The 21,340-nt window shown below is 36.0% G+C and overlaps 1 protein-coding gene across 1 annotated transcript in view; it reads left to right on the top strand.

Moving 5' to 3' along the window:
- PKHD1L1 (PKHD1 like 1) overlaps nucleotides 1–21,340 on the top strand; it is a gene marked incomplete at its 5' end in the record, with an annotated part of 157,157 nt that overhangs the window by 62,002 nt on the left and 73,815 nt on the right. The window contains 16 exons of the mRNA XM_080800305.1: nucleotides 112–233; nucleotides 1,979–2,111; nucleotides 2,609–2,804; nucleotides 4,499–4,641; nucleotides 5,731–5,835; nucleotides 6,502–6,690; nucleotides 7,451–7,645; nucleotides 8,143–8,366; nucleotides 9,562–10,546; nucleotides 12,851–13,099; nucleotides 13,804–13,957; nucleotides 15,797–15,967; nucleotides 16,949–17,105; nucleotides 17,937–18,093; nucleotides 19,333–19,412; nucleotides 20,502–20,631. Of these exons, the coding sequence (XP_080656431.1) occupies nucleotides 112–233; nucleotides 1,979–2,111; nucleotides 2,609–2,804; nucleotides 4,499–4,641; nucleotides 5,731–5,835; nucleotides 6,502–6,690; nucleotides 7,451–7,645; nucleotides 8,143–8,366; nucleotides 9,562–10,546; nucleotides 12,851–13,099; nucleotides 13,804–13,957; nucleotides 15,797–15,967; nucleotides 16,949–17,105; nucleotides 17,937–18,093; nucleotides 19,333–19,412; nucleotides 20,502–20,631 (3,390 nt within the window). The remainder of the gene's footprint in view (nucleotides 1–111; nucleotides 234–1,978; nucleotides 2,112–2,608; nucleotides 2,805–4,498; nucleotides 4,642–5,730; nucleotides 5,836–6,501; nucleotides 6,691–7,450; nucleotides 7,646–8,142; nucleotides 8,367–9,561; nucleotides 10,547–12,850; nucleotides 13,100–13,803; nucleotides 13,958–15,796; nucleotides 15,968–16,948; nucleotides 17,106–17,936; nucleotides 18,094–19,332; nucleotides 19,413–20,501; nucleotides 20,632–21,340) is intronic.

The following is a 21,340-nucleotide window of genomic DNA, read 5'->3' as shown; positions in this document are numbered from 1 at the left end:
CCAACATATCTCTTGATGATTAGAAAATTCTGGAATGATAAGTTAGATTCTTGACAAAGTGTCCTTTTGTTATTGTTGATCTCTTACCGTCATTGTTGTTTCCTTTTAAAGGGGGTACTCTTCTGACTGTATCTGGATTTGGCTTTAATGAAAATTCAAAGGTATTAGTTGGAAATGAAACCTGCAATGTAATTGAAGGGGATTTGAATAAAATAACCTGCAGAACACCAAAAGTAAGGCATCTGATTTCAGTTCTTTTTTCCCCCCTGAAAACTTATGAAAATCTCAGTAGGTTAAACACGTGACATTTTTACCTAGGAACTGTGGCATTACAGTGTTGTACCATATTTCTTCAACATTCAGCTACCTATTTCTAGATACACTCTGCTAAGAGGTATCTGGAACGTAGATATCATTCTAGATATCCACATTCTAGATACATACCATTTAGAAAGACAGACACATAAACCAGTAATAAACAATGTGTTCCACTTGAAATAACAGAAGTAGATACAAAGTAAAAATAAAATATAGCAGGGAGAGACTGTCAGAAAGAGCCTTTCAGAATTTGAAGGATGAATGAGAGTTGACCAGGTAAATCCAAGGATGAAAAAAATTCAGTACTAAGAGCCTAAAAAAAAAATTTAGAGAAGCAAATCTAGATATTTTTCATTTCTTAAAAAAGAATATACGTCTTAAATATGTTAAAGTTTCAATTTGTCAACATTAAATAAATAAATAAATACCAAAAAAACCCCCGTGTGAAATTCCTCATGTAATATGATATCCTAACACCAATCATTGTTCTTTATTTTAAAAAATAGTGTCTAAATTTAAACCAAAACTCTTATTTGCTTATTATGTACAAAAGGATGCTGAATCCAGTAACTAATATTAAAAAAAATTGAGCAGACTCAATGTGGGTATTATGTATTGAAATCTGTAGGAAAAGTAAATTTGAGTATGTGTTGGACCAAATGATGATGAAAATCTGGAGGATATGGTAAATGAAAACTTTGTTTAAATTATGTCATTCAGTTAAACACTGAGTGCACCTAAAACAAATACTAGATGCTAGAAATGCATTTTTTCCTAATTGGGAAGTGTATAGATATTACATCAGTGAAAGTGCCAAATATTTTTCTTAGGGGTCCAAGTGTCTTAGTCTCAGATTCTGAAACTAGGTCAGCAAAAAAGACAAAATAATGTGATTCTTCAGTGAAGAGGAATAAAAAATTACATTTGAGTGTATTTTTTTAAAGATTTTATTTATTTATTTGACAGACGGAGATCACAGAGAAGCAGGCAGAGAGAGGAGGAAGCATGCTCCCTGCTGAGCAGAGAGCCAGGACCCTGGGATTATGACCTGAGCCACCCAGGCACCTCCATTTGAGTGTATTTTAAGAGCAAAATGTCAAAACTTTTAACACCTTTGCTTTATCAATTTTAAAAAGTCACTTGTCTAGGGGTGCTTGGGTGGCTCAGTCAGTTAGGTGTCTGTCTTTGACTCAGGTCATGATCCCAGGGTTCTGGGATTGAGCCCTAAATTGGGCTCCCTGCTCAGGGGAGAGTCTGCTTCTCTCTCTCCCTCTACCCTCCCACCCCACTCCTGCTCGCTCTCTCTCTCTCAAATAAATAAATAAAATCTTTTTAAAAAATTAAAAACATAAGAGTCACTTGTCCAGAGCATCTTAACTATATTGCAGAGCCCTTAGGAATCCAATAATATATATGCATTTAAATTGGTCATAAACACCCTCAAAACCACTATATCATATACCTTTACCTAAAAAATTAAAATACGTAGCCTACATTGGATACCACAGCTTTCTAATTATCTGAAGATGATTCTGATTCATGAGTTTGAAACCAAACATCTTCGGCAGTTTATTTTGAATAATTCTATTTGTTTTTAGCCATTGCATTTCTTCATCTCAACATTTAGTATTTTCTAATTGTTTTTTTCTTTTTGTTTCAGAGAATTGAGGGTACAGTTGATATTTCAGTTATTACCAATGGATTTCAAGCCACAGCAAAGGATGCTTATAGTTATAATTGTTTACAGACTCCAGTTATAACTGATTTTAGTCCAAAAGTACGAACAATACAAGGTAAGAAAAATTTCAATAAGATCAGTCATTTGACGTATATATGTTAGGTATATATATGTAAAATACACATGTATATGTAAGATGTATATACATCAAATAGATGAAGTAAATTATTTCTAGAAAGGTTTTAGAAACAGTTTCTTCTGCAGTTGTTTCTTAAAGCAAAACCAGCCACAAGTTTTATTTTTTTAAACACAGATTAGTCTATATATTATTTCACTTTGAACATGTGTAATAAGGAGAAAAATATTAGGTTTTCCAGAAAGCACTTTGCCATCTTTTTTCCCCCTATGAAACAATTTAACATGAATTTTTCTCTACATGGTAGCTATCAATTCTTTCACTGATTTTATTTTCTTGCCTCTGTAAGCATTAGGATTTCCTAAATCCAATAAAAGATAAGAAATGAGTTGGTTTACTTAATATGCAAATTTTATGCCACATAATGAGTTGAATCCTCTTGTAAAAAAAACTTTTATTCTCTTTTAAAATAATAGGAGAAGTTAATTTAACAATTAAGGGTTATAACTTTGGAAATGAACTCGCACAGAAGGTGGAGGTATATGTCGGAGGAAAACCCTGCCAGATTTTCCAGTGGAATTTAACAGATATTAGATGTCTTTTGCCCAAGTTGTCTCCTGGAAAACATGATATCTATGTAGAAGTCAGAAACTGGGGCTTTGCATCAACAAGGTATAGTAATGACCATAAACTTGGAACATATGGGCTTAATGGTTTGGGGATAAGAAAAGAAATAGTCATTAACTTTATAATATTTCAGTTGCTTTTTCCACCTATCTACATCTCCTTTTGCAAAGTGTTCTGAGAATATCCCATACAGTGCAGTATGTGCTTCGTTTTGGGACCAATACCATTCAGGTTAGGTTGTAGGATTCTTTGTGGAACTGGGTTTATGTATATATCACATACTTTTCGTTCATTCTGGAAATACTTACCAAGCAGTTAGTAAGGGGCAGGCACTTGCTCGGTGCTGGATTTGCTGTGAAGAATAGGAGGAACTTGTCCTCTGCTGTGAGTAATGCCCACGGTTTTGTTGGGGAGGCAGATTTCAAACAGAAGATTATATCAGTAACTTAATTATAAGTGTGAAAAAGACTAGGAGTAAGAGGTAGCAGGTCTGTAAGAGCCTATAACAAAGAGCACTAACTTTTCCTAAGGGACAGAAAAGTGTTCTCTAAAAGGTGACAGTTAAGCCAAGAAATGGGTAGGAGCTGCCCATAAAGAAAAAGATAGACTCCTTCTCCAGCTGTTTCCTTTAGGTAACTGTTCAGTATTTTCTTCCCAGAAGCTGTTTGTCAAAATTTTAGTAAAATTTTAGTTCTGGCATCAGGAAGGTATTGGTTTAGAATACTTAGAAAAGGAGGAAACTGAAATTTAGGGATTAAAAAAAAAAAGGCAGGTACACCTGAGGTCAGAATAGGAGGGATTATTACAGCAGAGTCTTGAGGTGAAGGATGGTGAGCGACAGTAACTATGAAGCCCAGAGCTACATCCCTCTTCAATTCACAGGGCAGAGTTCACTTGGGTTCTAGAAGAGCTGTAGTTTGTGCTCTGGCATGATGGAGATAATGAACGGAATTGACAGCATACAAAACTGGGATATTTCAGTGACAGTTCAAGAAATAACAAATTCAGTTATGCTGAGAAAGTGAAATAAAAGTTAGCACAAAGACTCATTTTACTTACGATGAGAGCTGGGTGGTAGGATTCTACTCGAAATATCAGGTCAGAAAGGCACTGTTCATTTTGACGGCCTCCTGGCAGACACATTGACTGTAACGAGGCAAAATAAATTTTAAATTCTCTCCCTGAAATAGTGGGAAGAGAGATCGTGACAGGTCTCCAACATATATAGAATAATAAACTCAAATTAGTTGCACAAACTTTTATTTCTTATATAAAATGTATGGAATTTCATTTCTATTCTCATAGGTAAGGCATCTTTTATGTTTTACACTAATGAATATGTAAAATATCTTAAAGGACATCATATTTTTCTTGTGACCTGAGTTCTCATAACCGTATCTTTCTCATAATATTTTACGATTCTCCATCTCAAATTTTTCTTGCCATGGGATTTTCAGAAATTTAATTTTCATTGTGAGGGAAAAACCATTATTATGCATTATTCTTATAGGTAGTATATTATTACTTATACAATATATGTTATTATTAAATATATATACACAAAGACCATCCAACCAAATTAAGGTCATACTAATTATCGGATTATCTAGTTCAAAAAAGTAATGTCTAATTAAATATTCAACTACTTCCTCTTCCTAAATAAATCATATCCAATAAGAATTTAGCAATAGGACCTCATGGAAAGCTCATTGAAACATCTATTAATTTTTCTTTTGCAGAGACAAGTTAATTGCTTCTATACAGTATATTTTGGAAGTGACTGCCATGTTTCCACAGAGAGGCTCTTTGTATGGTGGAACTGAAATCACTATAATGGGTTTGGGATTCAGCATGATACCAACTGAGAACACAGTGCTCTTAGGTAAGAGCACCCTCACAGAAGGGTGTTATCATTTTTTTTACTTTAGAAGATGTGCTTAGGACACCTGGGTGGCTCAGTTGGTTAAGCGTCTGCCTTCGACTCAGGTCATGATTCAGGACCCTGGGATTGCATCCCACATTGGACTCCCTGCTCAGTGGGTAGCCTGCTTCTCCCTCTGCCCCTCTTCCCCTCCCCCAACCCCTCCCCCACCACGTGTGCTCACTCTCTCTCTCTCACAAAAATAAGTAAATAAACTCTTTAAAAAAATAAAGAATAAAATAAAAGATGTGTTTTTAGGTGCTGAGTTATTACACAAATACTCTCAATCATGGAAGCTTTATTTTGCTATTAACGTATAAAAGGTTAAGTGTCTTTGGTCAAGGTTGTAAAGAGAAATTGAATAACTGCTTTTGATTTCAATAAATAAATATTTATATTTAATGTCTATAAAACACTTTAAAAAGAAAAGTCTCTGTTCTAAAAATAATCAGTACTCGGGGCGCCTGGGTGGCTCAGTGGGTTAAGCCGCTGCCTTCGGCTCGGGTCATGATCTCAGGGTCCTGGGATCGAGTCCCGCATCGGGCTCTCTGCTCAGCAGAGAGCCTGCTTCTCTCTCTGCCTCTCTGTCTACTGTGATCTCTCTCTGTCAAATAAATAAATAAAATATTTAAAAAAATAATAATAATAATCAGTACTCAAAGATGATAACTATCAGAAAAGTGTTAAAGAGTCTACTAGATAATGTGGGGGTTTTGCAGGACCTTAATTGTTTTTTGTGGTTTTTTTTTTTAAGATTTTACTTTATTTATTAGAGAGCGAGTAAGAGAAAGAGAGAAAGAAACATGAGCAGTACGGATAGACAGAAGGAGAGGAAGAAGTAGACTCCTCATCAAACAGGGAGCCCGATGTGGGACTTGATCCCAGAACCCTGGGATCATGACCGGAGTCGAAGGCAGATGCTTAACTGACAGCCACCCAGGTGCCCCGTGCAGGGCCTTAACTGTTTACTGTTTACTGATTATAATTCATCTCGATATTTTACAAAATATATTTGAGAAAAAATTTTTCCCCTATCTTATTTCTTTCTAGGGCCCTTCCCTTGTGATGTGATTTCATCATCAGAAAATGTCATAAAATGTATTCTTCATTCGACAGGGAATACATTCAGGATTACCAATACTGGAGAAGATCCAGGTATTAGCCAACATTTATATGTTATAAATAATGGAAGCACTTTACCCTGAAATTGATTTGATTTTTGTTTATTTAATACTTCAAATATGCAGAGGAAAAACTATTGCTATGTCTTTCTATAACTTGTCAATAGTTTGTCTCTAATTTCTCCCCTTGGCATAAGGGTGCATATATAGAATGAATCAGTGGTAGACTTGAGTCTACAAGGCTAGACAGCAATTTGCAAGTTGAGAAATTGTCATTAGGTTTCATTGCAGTACAGAACTTCCCAAGTTATGGTAGTTTGTTATTGGCCATGGGTTCTAAATAAATATTCAAATTGAAGTTATATAGATTTTGGTATACCTCTATGCCTGAGGAAATTCTTGTGTTTAAAGAATTGATCACAGCTTTAAAAGATATTCCATGTGATATTTCTGCACAACTTGCTTATTGACTTCCCAGTTTTTTTTTTTTCAAATTGTCTCTTGATCATCAGTGTTGGAGGTGTGTGGTTAATTTTTTCCTTAGCTTCTCATTATCTTACTTTCCATTATTTCTGTTTATTTTTGTTACATGTTTAAATTATGCACATAAAAATTTAGAATGCCATACTTTCAAAGATAATTAAGAACTTTTATTCCTTTTCCTTTTTTTAAAAAAATATGTCTCAATTCTTGCTTCCAGTACATGGATTAGGTTATGCCTGGTCACCATCAGTCTTAAACGTATCTGTGGGAGACACAGTGACGTGGCACTGGCAAGCCCATCCATTTCTTAGGGGAATAGGATATAGGGTTTTCTCTGTATCCAGTCCTGGAAGTGTAATTTATGATGGCAAAGGATTTACAAATGGAAGAGAAAAATCTGCCTCAGGTATGTTTCAACTTTGTTGCATTTTGTGTCATGCTTCTCTTTCCTAGATAGAATAAAAAGATGTTGTTTAGGTTTAAAATACTTTTGCATAAATGATACATGTAAATACACAAATAATTTAGTTGGCATTTTATTGCTATAGTAAAAATGTTGCAAATTTATAAAAATATTATAAATGAATGTAAGCAAATGATTTTATATCATAGAGATGAGTTCTGATTCAGAAATGTCTTTATTCTGCAATAGTCAACCAATTAAAAAAATCAAAATAAGTGAAATACAAAGAAAATTGGAGTATGTGTTTTAATCATACCAACTTGGTAGCAAGTAACGAACTTTGACTGATTGGAATCAGCAAATTAGTATTTCTCCTAAGACAGTTCAGTGAAAGTGTACCTGGTAGACTGTATGTTTAGTTCTATATTTACAGCAGTTTGAATTTTTTCTCATGAAATCAAAGTATTATTTGTTTTTCACTGCATGTTGAAGTTTTCTTTAAAATGTGGTGGGTTATTACAGACTGGATATGATTTTCTAGAAAAACTCATGCTGGATCTTGTCTTCCTGGAATGTAATTCCATTACGGAAGATAGTTCTTTTATAGTCAGTGAGTCATTTCTTTACTACTTCCTGTCGAAATATCACGTGCAAGAAAAATAAGAATCCCGTCACCTGCCTGTGTTTGAATGGTCACTCGAAATTTTTTTAGAGGCTATATTAATTGCTTGTGTTTATTATGTACAATCTTATTTTATGGCAGGTTCATTTTCTTACCAGTTTACTTCACCTGGAATCCATTATTACAGCAGTGGGTACGTTGATGAGGCTCACTCCATTTTTCTCCAAGGAGTCATTAATGTTTCACCAGCTGAAACCAGGCACATTCCCCTGCACCTGTTTGTGGGTAGCACTGAAGCCACATATGATCAGGGTAAGAGGGTTAAAGAGGGAAACCGTGTTACTCCTGTGACCTAGGGTGTATGTGACCTTTTTGGAGTAGGAAGCAGATGACTAGGTATAACCCTGCTTCTGTCTCTGACCAGCCACATGACCTTGGATAGACCTGAACAATTGTGAGACTAGAATCTATCCTATAAAATGAGGCCCATGTTAATGTTGTCCTGCTGTTCTCCCAGAATCCTTCTGTGCCTCAGATGAGATGTAGCATGAAGAAATTTTGACAGTCTGTATGTGCCCCTCAAAATATATCAAAATGCAAGGTGATGTTATTGTTTTGTTTTCCCCATAGGACCTGGCTTCGACAAATTGAAAAATAAATTAATTTTTATATTCACTCTTCTCTCTTTATCACCTTTGTACTACCTGAGCCCCTCTTGTCATTCAGACAAATCCAAAAATTTTTTTAACAGAATATAAACCACCATCATTAAAATAAAGAGTAATGTAGTCTGAAAACAGTTCTTGTTTTAGAATATTATCCATGACTTACAGGACCTGTGAATTTGCACTTGGGGAGCTCTGTGGCAGGCTGCCTAGCAACAGAACCCTTGTGTGGCCCGAACAATACCAGGGTTAAAAATTCAGACGGTTTGGTCTTTGAGCTTTCAAGTTGTTTTTCACCAGCTATAAACAACATTAGTCCATCTGCTGGAACACTGAATGAATTGGTAACAATTACTGGACGTGGCTTCAGTAATCTCACATGTGCTAATAAGGTAAGTATATAAAGATCTCCTTTTTACTACCATATACTCAATAAAAGGAAAATGTTTCATCCATAACCTCATAGTTTAATTTCTAACAGCTTTATTACAGTATAATTCATATACCATACAGTTCACCCATTCAAGGTGCACAGTTTGGAAGCCTTTCGTATATTCACCGAGTTGTGTATCCATCTCCACATTCAATTTTAGAACATTTTTGTAACCCCAGAAAGTTACCCCAACCCTTAGATATTACCATCAATCTCTTCAACCATCCCAGACCTAAATAACCACTAATCTACTTTCTGTCTTTATGGGTTTGCCTCTTCTAGACTTTCTTAGAAACCGAATAATATGTGTGGTCATTTGTGACCAACTTTATTCACTAAACATAATGTTTTCAAGGTTTAGCCGTGTTGTTCCATGTTTATCAGTACTTCATTCCTTTCTTTTTTTTTTTTTTTATGCATTCAGCAGCTCCTGGTATAATGAAGAGTCATTTCCCATAACACCTAAGTACTTTTTCTATTATTATTATATTCAGTTAGCAGCATGTAGTACATCATTAGTTTCTTATGTAGTGTTCAACGATTCGTCAGTTGTGTATAACACCCAGTGCTCATCACAACACGTGCCCTCCTCAATACCCATTACGTGGTTATCCCATCCCCAAACTTCTCCCTTCTGTACTTCATTTCTTTTTATGTCTGAATAATATTCCATTATATAACATACACATCATGTTCATCCATTTACCAGTCATGGGCATTTAGATTGTTTTCATCTTTTTGACTGTTATGAATAATGTAGCTTTGAACATTCATGTGTGGCCATAATTTAGGATTAAGATTAACCCAAGAGATGTCTTAATCAGCCCCCAATTTTATTTTTAAAGATTTTATATATTTATTTGACAGACAGAGATCACAAGTAGGCAGAGAGGCAGGCAGTGAGGGGGAGGGAATCAGGCTCCCCGCTGAGCAGAAAGCCCAATGCGGGGCTCGATCCCAGGAGCCTGGAATCATGACCTGAGCTGAAGGCAGAGGCTTTAACCCACTGAGCCACCCAGGCGCCCCCAAAATTATTTTTATGAATAAAAAAGTTTGCACGAGATCAAATTTTTGAAATTTGGTTGTTAATATAAAATTTAAGTTCACATTAGAGTAATGGTATTGACTTGTTTCCATATTCATTTTACTTTTAGGTTACAATTGGTAGCTACCCCTGTATTGTAGAAGAAAGTAGTGACAATTCCATTATATGTCATATTGACCCTCAAAACTCTATGGATGTTGGTATCAGGGAAATTGTCAGAGTAACGGTCTACAACCTGGGCATGGCTATCAACACGCTGTCCAACGAACTTGATAGGCGGTTTGTACTTTTGCCAAACATTGACATGGTGTTGCCATATGCAGGATCAACTACAGGACTGACAAGAGTGACCATAAAAGGCTCTGGGTTTGCAGTTTCTTCTGCGGGTATAGAAGTCTTCATGGGTCATTTTCCGTGTAAGGTTCTCTCAGTGAGTTACACAGCCATTGAGTGTGAAACATCTCCTGCTCCCCAACAGCTTGTGAAAGTGGATCTTCTGGTACATGGAGTGCCTGCTCAGTGTCAGGGGAACTGCAGCTTTTCCTACTTAGAAAGCATCACTGCTGTCGTAACAAGAATCTTCCCAAACTCTATCGAAGGACCTGTCAAGGTTCTTATTGAAGGAGAAGGTTTTGGTACCATCTTGGAGGACATTGCTGTTTTCATTGGAAACCAACAGTTCAGAGCAATAGATGTTAGTGAAAATAATATCACTGTTCTTGTGAGTCCTCTCCCAGCTGGACTTCATTCTCTTAGTGTTGTGGTGGGAAGTAAAGGCTTGGCTCTGGGAAACCTTACTGTTAGCAGCCCTGCAGTAGCGTCTGTCACACCAGCTTCTGGAAGCATTGCTGGTGGAACTACGTTGGTGATCTCAGGAAATGGCTTCTACCCAGGCAACACCACAGTCACTGTTGGGGATGAACCTTGTGAAATTATTTCTGTCAACTCTAGTGAAGTCCACTGCTGTACCCCAGCAGGGACAGCTGGAAGGGTCAGTGTGAAGATCTTTGTTAATGCAGTTGCTTATCCACCTCTGTCATTTACGTATGCCTTGGAAAATACTCCACTTCTCAGAGAACTTGTCCCAAATACAGGTACTCCAATACTTTCCATATGTTGTCTCTATATGTTATTATCAGTAATATTTATTAATGTAGAATTGGAATAATGTTTATAAATGATTATTAAAATGTGTTTTTAGATAATTCACTTAACCCAATTAATACATGAGATTCGTCTGTGTAGTTTCCATTTTGTGATTATTTTTTGCACATTCTTGGCATAAAATTTTTAGTCAAATTCCAACTTATATTTTGAAACAAAATCTCCTTTAACTTGACCTAAATTTCAAAATGAGGAAGAAATAGATGGATATCTATGAATTAAAATTGATAATTTATGTCATTAATGTTGATAGGCATAGGAAACAACAGTGTTAACGAACAACAATTTTAACAATGTTAAAATTCAGATGAAGGTTACTAAATATCGAGAATTTTTCTGTATGTCTCATTTCCATGAAACTATAATTGGATATTAACTTATTAACTTAAGAGAGTTCTTTTTAGGGAGGTAATTGGCCTATTCAGATAGAAAAAAAGTGTTATGAAATAAGATTTACTTCATGATGTAACATAACTTGTTTTTCTAAGCTGAGAATAGATTGAGATGTCTTCTTAATTTTTTGTCATTATTCTATGCTATTTCTGATCATCATGAATAATAGCAAAGACATAGTTTCCCCCATATATTTGTAATCATTGCAAATGATGAACTGGATATTGGCATATGTTTTTATTTCCATGAAACATTTCTCTCCCATCTCTTTCTTTGAATGTGTCTTTCAAATAACATATTTGAAGATACAAGGCTTGCAGACAAGTGAGAACTGAGCTGTTTTATTTACTAAGGAAACAAAGTAATAGATCACACTGAGAACAACACTTCAATTTGAAAGGTGAAAATGCTAGACAAAATAAAAGTTAAGAACTAACAATAGCCAAACTATGGAAAGAACCTAGATGTCCATCAACAGATGAATGGACAAAGAAGCTGTGGTATATATATACAATGGAATGCTATGCAGCCATCAAAAGAAGCAAAATCTCACCATTTTGCAATGACATGGATGGAACTAGAGGATATTATGCTAAGCGAATAAGTCAATCTGAGAAAGACAATTATCATATGATCTCTCTGATATGAGGAATTTGAGAGGCAGGGCGGGGGGGGGGCGTGGGGGGTAGGGAGGAAAAAATAAAACAAGGTGCAATCAGGAGGGAGACAAACCATAAGAGACTCTTAATCTCAGGAAGCAAACTGAGGATTGCTGGGCAAAGGGGGATAGGGATACGGTGGCTGAGTTATGGACACTGGGGAGGGTGTTTGCTATAGTGAGTGCTGTGAAATGTTTAAGTCTGATGATTCACAGACCTGTACCCCTGGGGCAAATAATACATTATATGTTAATAAATAAAAAAAATTTAAGGACACATTTTTTTGGCTCATATCTTAAAACTAATCCTAAAATGAAAATCTCATAAATATCTGTGGTCTTTAAAATGACAGTTTAAATGTCAGGACTCTTTACTATGGTCAGTGATATGGATCTTTTTACTATTACTACTTGAATTAAAATCAACCTACTGTTTGGTGACTCTGTATGTGTAACAAGTTATGTTGATTTGTACCTATTCACTTATTATTTACATATGTAGGTATTCATTTGGAAGACCTATGAAAAAAATTCTTTGTATTTAATGCCCTCAATACATTTTTGTCAAAAGGGGGAAAGTAGGGAACAGAAGAATTGAAGTACTTTGTTCTATATACATTTATTCAAGGCATCAACATCAATATTCGCTTATAATTCTTTAAATTAATTCCTTATTTCTGTATATACTATCTTATATCTAATTATTTACCTATCATAATCTATCAAGTATATATATTTAAAAAATTTAAGAAAACTAATCTATCCTCAAAAGAGTTGCCAATAGCAGGGAAGTACCAAAAATAAAAAAATAGTAAGTCCCATCCCTAACGTATACTCCAGCTCATCACTACTGCTGAGACATTCATACATCTGGATTCTAAATCGTCTCTCTTCCCATTTTTCCTCTTCTCCACTAGCCTGAACTAACATTAACAGTAACAGTAGAATAACAATGCAGTAGCATGGACAAAAGGGCTGGGAAATAATGAATGTTGAGATAACTTATTGTAAATATGCTGTAGATTGTAACATATGGTATAGCCAAACTCTGTGTTTTGCTAATACTCACATAAGCTTTGAAATACTGGGTATTATTTTGTTTATGAGAGTAATTAGGTGTATCTATAAATGCATGTGTAAGTACTAGAATTTAGATATATTGTTTGCTTTTTTTTTTTTAAAGGTCCACCAGGAACCAAAATTCAAATCACTGGATCTAATTTTGGTACCGATCTCTTGGACATTTTGGTGATGATAGACAAGATTCCGTGTAATGTTACCATGGTCAATGACAGTGTATTGCAGTGCATCACTGAAGACCATGCTGGGGGCACCTTCCCTGTTACGATGCATCATAAGACAAAAGGCTTTGCTGTGTCCACGGTTGTATTTGAATACCCACTTATTATTCAAAGTATTCACCCAAGCCAAGGTAGGTACAAATAATACAAATATTCTGTATTATTTCAGTAAACACTTAACCTTGTTTAGAAAAAAAAAATTCTTCAAACACTGCTAAAATTTGTAGCTCCTATAACACATTAAAAATATTTTTATTTATGTATCAAATAAACATGCATGTGTATCAACGAATATTCTCGAAATATTTACTTATGGCCTATATTTCTCTTAGTGTTATATAATTAACTTCAAATTTAATCCTGCTTAAAATGTCTAGATTATATATGAAATTTTTGTATAAATTCATGTTTAGACATCACTGGCCTGTAGTTACAAATACACAGATAGGTATTTTTTCTATTTGAAAATTATTTTAGTGGTTAAAAACCTTAAGAAAGGATAACCAATGTACCCCTAATTAAATAGTAATTTTACGTTTATGTTTTGACTACTCTGAAATTCTTTTTAACATCTCTCTTAAATAAAGTTTTAGCTCCTAGAAGTAGTTTAAATAAATGATGGGATGTAACATTTATTCGGTAAAGGTTTTAGAATACTACAATCAGAAGACATTCTATTGCATTAATATAGTACAGTGTAATATACTATGTGACTTCAGTTCTAAGAATTGTTTCATTTAGGGTAACTTACTTCCATTTCAGGTTTTAAAACAAATATGCAGAGGAGATTTTCTTTTCATTAGCTATGTTTTTCCCTCTTGTATATCTTCACTAGGGAGCTTTGGTGGTGGTCAGATCATGACTGTGACCGGCACTGGGTTTAATCCACAAACGTCAACTATATTAGTGTGTGGCTCAGAATGTGCAGTTGACAGGCTTAAATCTGATCGCACAACCCTATTATGTATAATTCCACATAATGATGGTGAGTAGTCAGAAAAAATAATGGCAGTCTTTGAGAAATGATTAATGGTGAAAAAATCAGAGTCTGAATTTCTTCTTCCAAGTTTTTGTGTTTTGGGGAGCAATTGAATCACCTTTATGGCTATCTTCGTTTTAAACAATGTCTTCAGAACTTTGTTTCTTAGGTTTTAATGTCTTTCAAGATTCACAACATTTGGGCTAGGTCGAATTGTTTATAATAAATTGGAATTTTTCAGTTTATCACACAAACAGAGCATGCCAAATGGAGAACACATTTTTAATTCCTGTTGAACTCTTAATTTCCATTAAAGATAGTATGGTGTCATGGTTATGAGTGTAAGCCTTGCTAATGCATGGCCAAGATTCAGACCCAGGCTGTGTCTTTGGATAGGTTACTCAACCTCTCTGTTCCTCAGTGTCCTAACCCTCATCTACAAAGTGAGATCACTTTTGCCTACTTTATAGGATTATTGTGACATTTAATAAGTTAATTTATGTAAAGTGGACGGAACGATATCTGAAACATGATGTGTGATTTGCTGCTGTTATTATTATTATTCTTATTATTTAGTGGATAAAGAGCCCAGGCTCTCAGTGGCCCTGGAATCTTATTTTGCTACTTATTATGTCAACTCAGCTAAGCAACTAAACTAACTCCTCTGTTTCAGTTTAATTCTTGGGTTATTGTGAAGTTTAAATAGCTGGCATTTTAAGTGTACAACAAATTTTAACTGTCCAATGAAATTTAAGAACCAAAAGGAATGCCCTAGGTGAACAAAAGATATGGTTTATATGCATTTTTAAAGAAAATATAATGAAGCTTTTCTAAACATTTTTACTTTTCTGACTTTTTAAAAAAGATCCCATTTATTCATTTGAAAGAGAGAGAGCATGATTGGGGGCTGGGGATCAGAAGGGGAAGGAGAGAGAGAAGCAGACTCCCCACTGAGTGGGGAGCCTAACACAGGGCTCAATCCCAGGACCCCGAGATCATGACGTGAGCTGAAGGCAGTCACTTAACTGACTGAGTCACCCAGGTGCACCACTTTTTTTTTTTTTTTAGGATTTTATTTATTTATTTGACAGAGAAAGCACGAGCAGGGGGGGCAGCAGGCAGAGGGAGAGGGAGAAGCAGGCTCACTGAGCAGGAAGCCCAATGCCAGGCTTGATTCCAGGACCCTGGAACCATGACCTGAGCTGAAGGCAGACACTTAATGACTAAATCACCCGGGCCCCTCTTTTATGACTTCTTAAACAAAGAATATTGAAGGAAATACAACATTTCGTGAATGAGCTTATTTATCATTTAAGCGTCATTTTATATGATTTATCATTTGAGCGTCATTTTATATGATTTTTCAAGAAATACAGCAGTGCTACCAAGATTTGTCGAGGTTTTTGGGTTATCTGGACACCAGCTCTGCTGCTTCTTTGTACACTTTCGTACAGGGTGTCTGTGCTTTTTCCGTCTTGTACCTTGCTTCTAGCTGTCACTCCTCGCTGTAGTCGTATGCATGCCTGTGTAGTTCTTCCTCCTTTCTTGCTCTGATTTGCAATGTTGGATCCTCTCGGGCTGGAACCCCATGCAGGAAAGTTTGCAGAATTGTCTGCAATAAGAGGTTCAAGGAGGGATCTAAGGGGTTTTTTCCTCTTTGATAATGTACATGAACTTTGTGATGTTTTTGGCTATTGCTAGAGATCCTTATTACTTGACATACAGCCTGTGTATATTGGAAGTGATTTCAGGAAAAGGAAGATATTGTGGAAAATGTTTGGGAGTTTTGGGAATGAATAAAAGCCTGATGGCAGAACTGTCCTCAGATTGATTCTCTTCTCCTAGGCAGAGGACCCGAGCAAGCCTGTGAAGTGAGTGTGGTCAATGGGAAGGATTTGTCCCAGTCCGTGACTGCTTTTACGTACACTACGTTACTGACTCCACTCATCACTGAAATCTGTCCCAGGAGAGGCAGTACAGCAGGGGGCACCAGACTCACAATCACAGGATCAGGCTTCAGGTACTGTCCTCCCACACACATACATCAGTGCATCGTATGTGCGAGCTCACGCATGATCCTGCTTTTTCATGTGCAATAACAGTGCTTAAATTTGGTCGCGTAATGTGTACCCACCTCTCAAAAGTCATGCTTGAGGCATATCGTAGTACCAACAGCTAACATTTATCAAGGACTTACTCTGTGTCAGGCACCTTCTTACCCCATGGAAACTTCCTGCCTTACCCACTTAGATATGTTTAGTCCATTTTATGGTTAGGAGACTGAAATTGGAGAGGTTAAATAACTTGCCCTAAGTCCTGGTCAGATCTCAAGAATAAATCACATCTTGTTATGCTTCCCTTACCATCTCATCACCAACCATGGTCTGCTTCATTGGGTCAATGAAACATGTCTTCATACATCACATCCACTTCACTATAAATGGCCAGATTCCTTCTTCCTAAACATATTCATTATTTGGCTCAAATTTATGTACTGCGCTGTCATCATTCTTCAAATGGATAAGGCTGACTTCAAAACCCCAGATCATTTAAATCATAGGAGGCAATTTAATTCCTCAAGTACATAATTTCTCAGGACCCTGGGCTTACATTTTTACATGGATTTTAAATTCCAAAGTCTTTGAATGTGGTGAGGATATCACATAAAAATAGAAGGATCCCTGAAAGTCTCTTACAAAAGTAGCTGCTTAGAGATTAACAAAGACTCTCTCAATGAATTGAACCTAGGCAATTCTCCTTCAACGCTGGAATGCCTGCTAATATGTACAGTTTTATTTCTTGGCTTCTTAGTCTCTTTGTTTACTTTTTTCTCAACAAATACTTTGAAGTCTTACTGTTGAAAAAAGTTTCAGTCTGCACTTTGATGGATCACAGAGTAAGGTCTTTATTTTTGCAATAAGGCATATCAGTAATAGTGTTTGACAATGTGACCTAGAAATTTGAGAAAAAACATCAGTTTTTTCTTTTTTCTTCTTTACAGTGAAAACATGCAAGATGTTCTCATCACCATAGCTGAAGCGAAATGTGATGTTGAGTATTCCAACAAGACGTATATCCTCTGCATGACAAGTGCCCATACCTCTTCAGGGCGGGCTCCAGTGCGCGTGAACATCAGAGGCATTGGCATGGCCAGACAGGTAAAGTGCTGTTGGGTATAGTAATCATAGCAATAGAAAACCGGCAGGGGGGAGGGACAGGGAAAATAGAACATCATTATGGGAGATAAAGTAATTGGTAATGGACTTTTTTACTTTGTTACTGTCTCCAAAAAAATAACTGAGATGTAACTATACTAAATTTATTTTTTTAAAGATTTTATTTATTTATTTGACAGATCACAAATAGGCAGAGAGGCAGGCAGAGAGAGAGGGGGAAGCAGGTTCCCTGCTGAGCAGAGAACCCGATGGGGGAGCTTGATCTCAGAACCCTGAGATCATGACCTGAGCCAAAGACAGAGTCTTAATCCACTGAGCCACCCAGGTGCCCCTAAATACTAAATTTAAAGTTACATGTTTTTGTGGCTTTTTGCTAACATTTTATGATTTTAGGTTTTGAATTATTTTGGATTGTGGGGCAACTGGTAATTGATTTTTCACTTTATGCTATTGTGAAATAAACCAGTAGGCAGCTATAACATTTAAAGTAGATTATACTTTATCTCTAATGAAAATGTTTACTAGTTTAGATTTCTTTGCTTTTGAGAAATTAAATGAAGAATTCTTTTTTTTTTAAGACTTTATTTATTTATTTGTCAGAGAGAGAGTGAGCACAGTGAGGGGAAGCGGCAGGCAAGGGAGAAGCAGGCTCCCTGCTGAGCAAGAAGCCTGGTGTGGGACTTGACCCCAGGACCATGGGATCATGACCTGAGCCACAGGCAGACACTTAACCGACTGAGCCACCCAGGTGTCCTTGAATGAAGAATTCTGATAAAAACTCTGAATTTAAAAGTCTCTTATGTTTTATTACAGGATGATTCTGACTTCCTGTATGTTGATGCTTGGTCCTCCAACTTCTCATGGGGAGGAAAATCTCCCCCAGAGGAAGGGTCTCTAGTTGTTATTACAAAAGGACAGACAGTTTTGCTGGATCAAAATACACCTATTCTGAAAATGTTGCTTATTCAGGGTAAGTTTCTGAAAGTCTGCTTGTTAGATTCTGACTATGGCATATTTTTGTGAAGTAAATTTAACTAAAACTCATGATTATGAAAATCCATAGTGGTATGAGGCTTTTAATGCAATGTGTAGTACTGTGTTCTTTAAACTGAGTATTTAGAATCTGTTTGCAGTATGCAATTATTTAGCGTGTTGTAAGCAGAATCTTTTAAGGAAATAGAAAAGAAAATGCCAGCATGTCTTGCATTTTTATGGGTAATCATCTTTTAAAATTAAATGTTTTATGAAACTTTTGCTTTAATAATAATGTGTGTCTGTGTGTGTGTGTGTATGCCTATTTATATGTGGTGGGTCATAACTGAACAGTATTTCCCACTTAGAAAAAGACTGTTATAATGGGTCCCAGGGCTTATAAAATTATGGAGATTTGCTAAATTTTATACTAAATGACCCTCTGACTCCCATTGGATGCCAGTTGTGATTCTCACCTTTGCCTTTGAACATGCTTTCCTTGTAGTTGGTGTTCTCTCTGCTTCTTGGTATTCTGTTATTGCTATAAAAGACTAAATAAGCAGAACTCGTATAATTGCATGTAAAAACAATAATGATTGGCAAGTGTAAAACTCTTTGGGCTTTCATGTGTAAAGTTTGCTGTAATGGTTTTAGCTGCTCAAAGACCTTTATGGTTTTTTTTGTTTTAACTTCTGAGATAACAATGTTTCAGTCATTTGAAGTTATTAACTATAGGACCTTTGGGCAAGTAAAGTTCTACTGTTCACAAACTTGCATCAGTCTCATAAGAATATATCTTAGCACATTCTTTAATAATGCCAATCAGGCTATGGGTGTTGCTAGTGTAGATTAGTGGATAAAAGTGCAGAGGTAATGTCAGCATTACAATGATTTGTATAAAAAGTGCACTTTTTTCATTTTAACTGTTTTTGTTCTTAATTTATATTTTGAGGCCCTGTGTTTATAGAACTTTAATTCATGTAACTGCACTCTTTAAAAGCACTGAAAATAACAATGATCAAGGGAAAATAATCTGCCTAGGGATTTAATTTTCTGTTAACTACTGAGTCTTCTCTAAAGTTTTTATATGTTGCCAAAGAGCTGAAGTTAAATAACATGCACAATATAAGAATATAAGAAGATAAGAGTAAGAATTTTAATTTTTATGTATAATTTAATAAATAGCATTTAATGATAATTTTCCTCGTGTTGTATTTCAAAATTGTATGGTTCATAGGTGGGACTCTAATATTTGATGAAGCTGACATTGAATTGCAAGCAGAAAATATTCTAATCACAGATGGAGGCCTTCTTCAGGTATACGAGAGAAACTGATACATAACCATCAATAACCTCTCTCCATTTCTTTGTAAAATGCCATGTGTAAAATGGATAATTATAACAAATTCTCATAAATTTATCTTTATGTAGGTCTCTGTTGTTAGTTTAAAATCCTTTTTCTGGGGAAAAGTTTCCCAGAGTATTCTTGTGCTTTTAATGGAAAGATAATAGTGTATTGTCATAGAACAGAATTTTAAATAGAACAAGAAAAAAAGTAGCTCTGAGATGTGGCTGAAGTCAATCAGTATTTTTTCCAAAGATCTGACATAGTGTACGTGGCTGTCTAGAAATTAAAGCTTTGTCTTTCATAAGAAAGGTAGTAACTGAATAATCAGTTTCTCAAAAGAAAGGATGACTTTTGAGTGGTTAGAATTGTGGATATTGAGTTTTAACTTTCAAAAAAAATTTTTTTTATTATGTTCAGTTAGCCACTGTATAGTATGTCATTAGTTTTTGATAGAGTGTTCTATGATTCATTAGTTACATATAATACCCAGTGTTCATCACAACATGTGCCCTCCTTAATAACAATCACCCTGTTACCCCCTCCCTACTGAAACTCTTGGTTTGTTTCCCAGGGTCCATAGTCTCTCATGGTTCGTCTCCCTCTCTGATTTCTCCCCCTTCAGATTTCCCTCCCTTCCCTTATGGTCCTCCGTGCTATAGCTTATGGTCCACAGATGAATGAAACCATACGATAATTGTCTTCCTCTGCTTGATTACTTCTCTTAGCAAAGTCCCCTCCAGTTCCATCCATGTCCAAGCAAATGGTGGGTATTTTTCCTTTCTGATGGCTGAATAATATTCCATTATATAGGGACCACATCTTCTTTATCCATTCCTCTGTTGAAGGGCATCCCAGCTCCTTCCACAGTTTGGCTCTTGTGGACTTTGCTGCTATTACCATTGGGGTGCATGTGCCCCTTCTTTTCACTGCATCTGCATCTTTGGGGTAAATAACTAGTAGTTCAATTGCTGGGTCATAGGGTAGCTCTATTTTTAACATCTCGAGGAACCGCCGTACTGTTTTAACTGTTTGAATGGTGCTTGTGAAATCCCTTGCAGATTGGGACGGAAGCATCCCCATTTCAACACAGGGCAGTCATTACTTTACACGGACACCTGCGATCTCCTGAGCTCCCAGTATATGGCGCCAAAACTCTGGCTGTGCGAGAGGGAACCCTGGATCTGCATGGTAGGGCAGCCAAAAGAATTCGGGGAATTAGTCCACAGGATACTAGCTGGAAAGCCAGAGATGATTCTGCTGATGATTCTGTCTAAATGAAAACTCCTCTTTGTGTGTCCCCTCTTTATCTCTGCCCTCCTCTTATCCCAGGCGGGTCAGCCCCTCAGACTACCAAGACTCATAACCAAGGTCACTCCTGGTGAAGCCCTTCTGGGTCTTCTCTACACCCTTCTGCTTACTCCTTTCCATGTGTTTCCATAGCACCTTTTGCCCGTTTTAGCACTTTGTGCATAGTGATTGTTTACCGTATTCATTTTTCTATATAAAAAGGGCATTAAGTCTGGAAGCAGAAGATTTTATCTTCTTGTATTTATGTTTTAAAATAGGCTGTTTCTAAAATATAAGTTTATAGTTGTACTTTTATATAACTGTATTCTGGAAAGTATCAGCAAATAAAAATGATTATGGTCATGTTTGAGGTATCAGGGTTACTTATTTAAAGGAAGCATGGTGTGAATCCTTTTTATATTAAAGTCTTCTATATTACAATAATCTGTTTCTCTTATAAATTTAGAATGTATAAACATCCCTATCATGATGATAACTGTTGTCCTGCTTTGTGCTAACTAAACATCCTAATGTAATTTTCAGAAATCTACACATTTTGTCTCTAGATTACCAATTAAGTGAATTCTATCAACAGTGGCAAAGATAATAG

The sequence above is a fragment of the Martes martes genome, assembly GCF_963455335.1.
Source record: "Martes martes genome assembly, chromosome: 4".
NCBI classification, from domain to species: domain Eukaryota; kingdom Metazoa; phylum Chordata; class Mammalia; order Carnivora; family Mustelidae; genus Martes; species Martes martes.
Note: the sequence above shows the minus strand (reverse complement) of the source record. Positions and strands in the feature narration are given on the sequence as shown.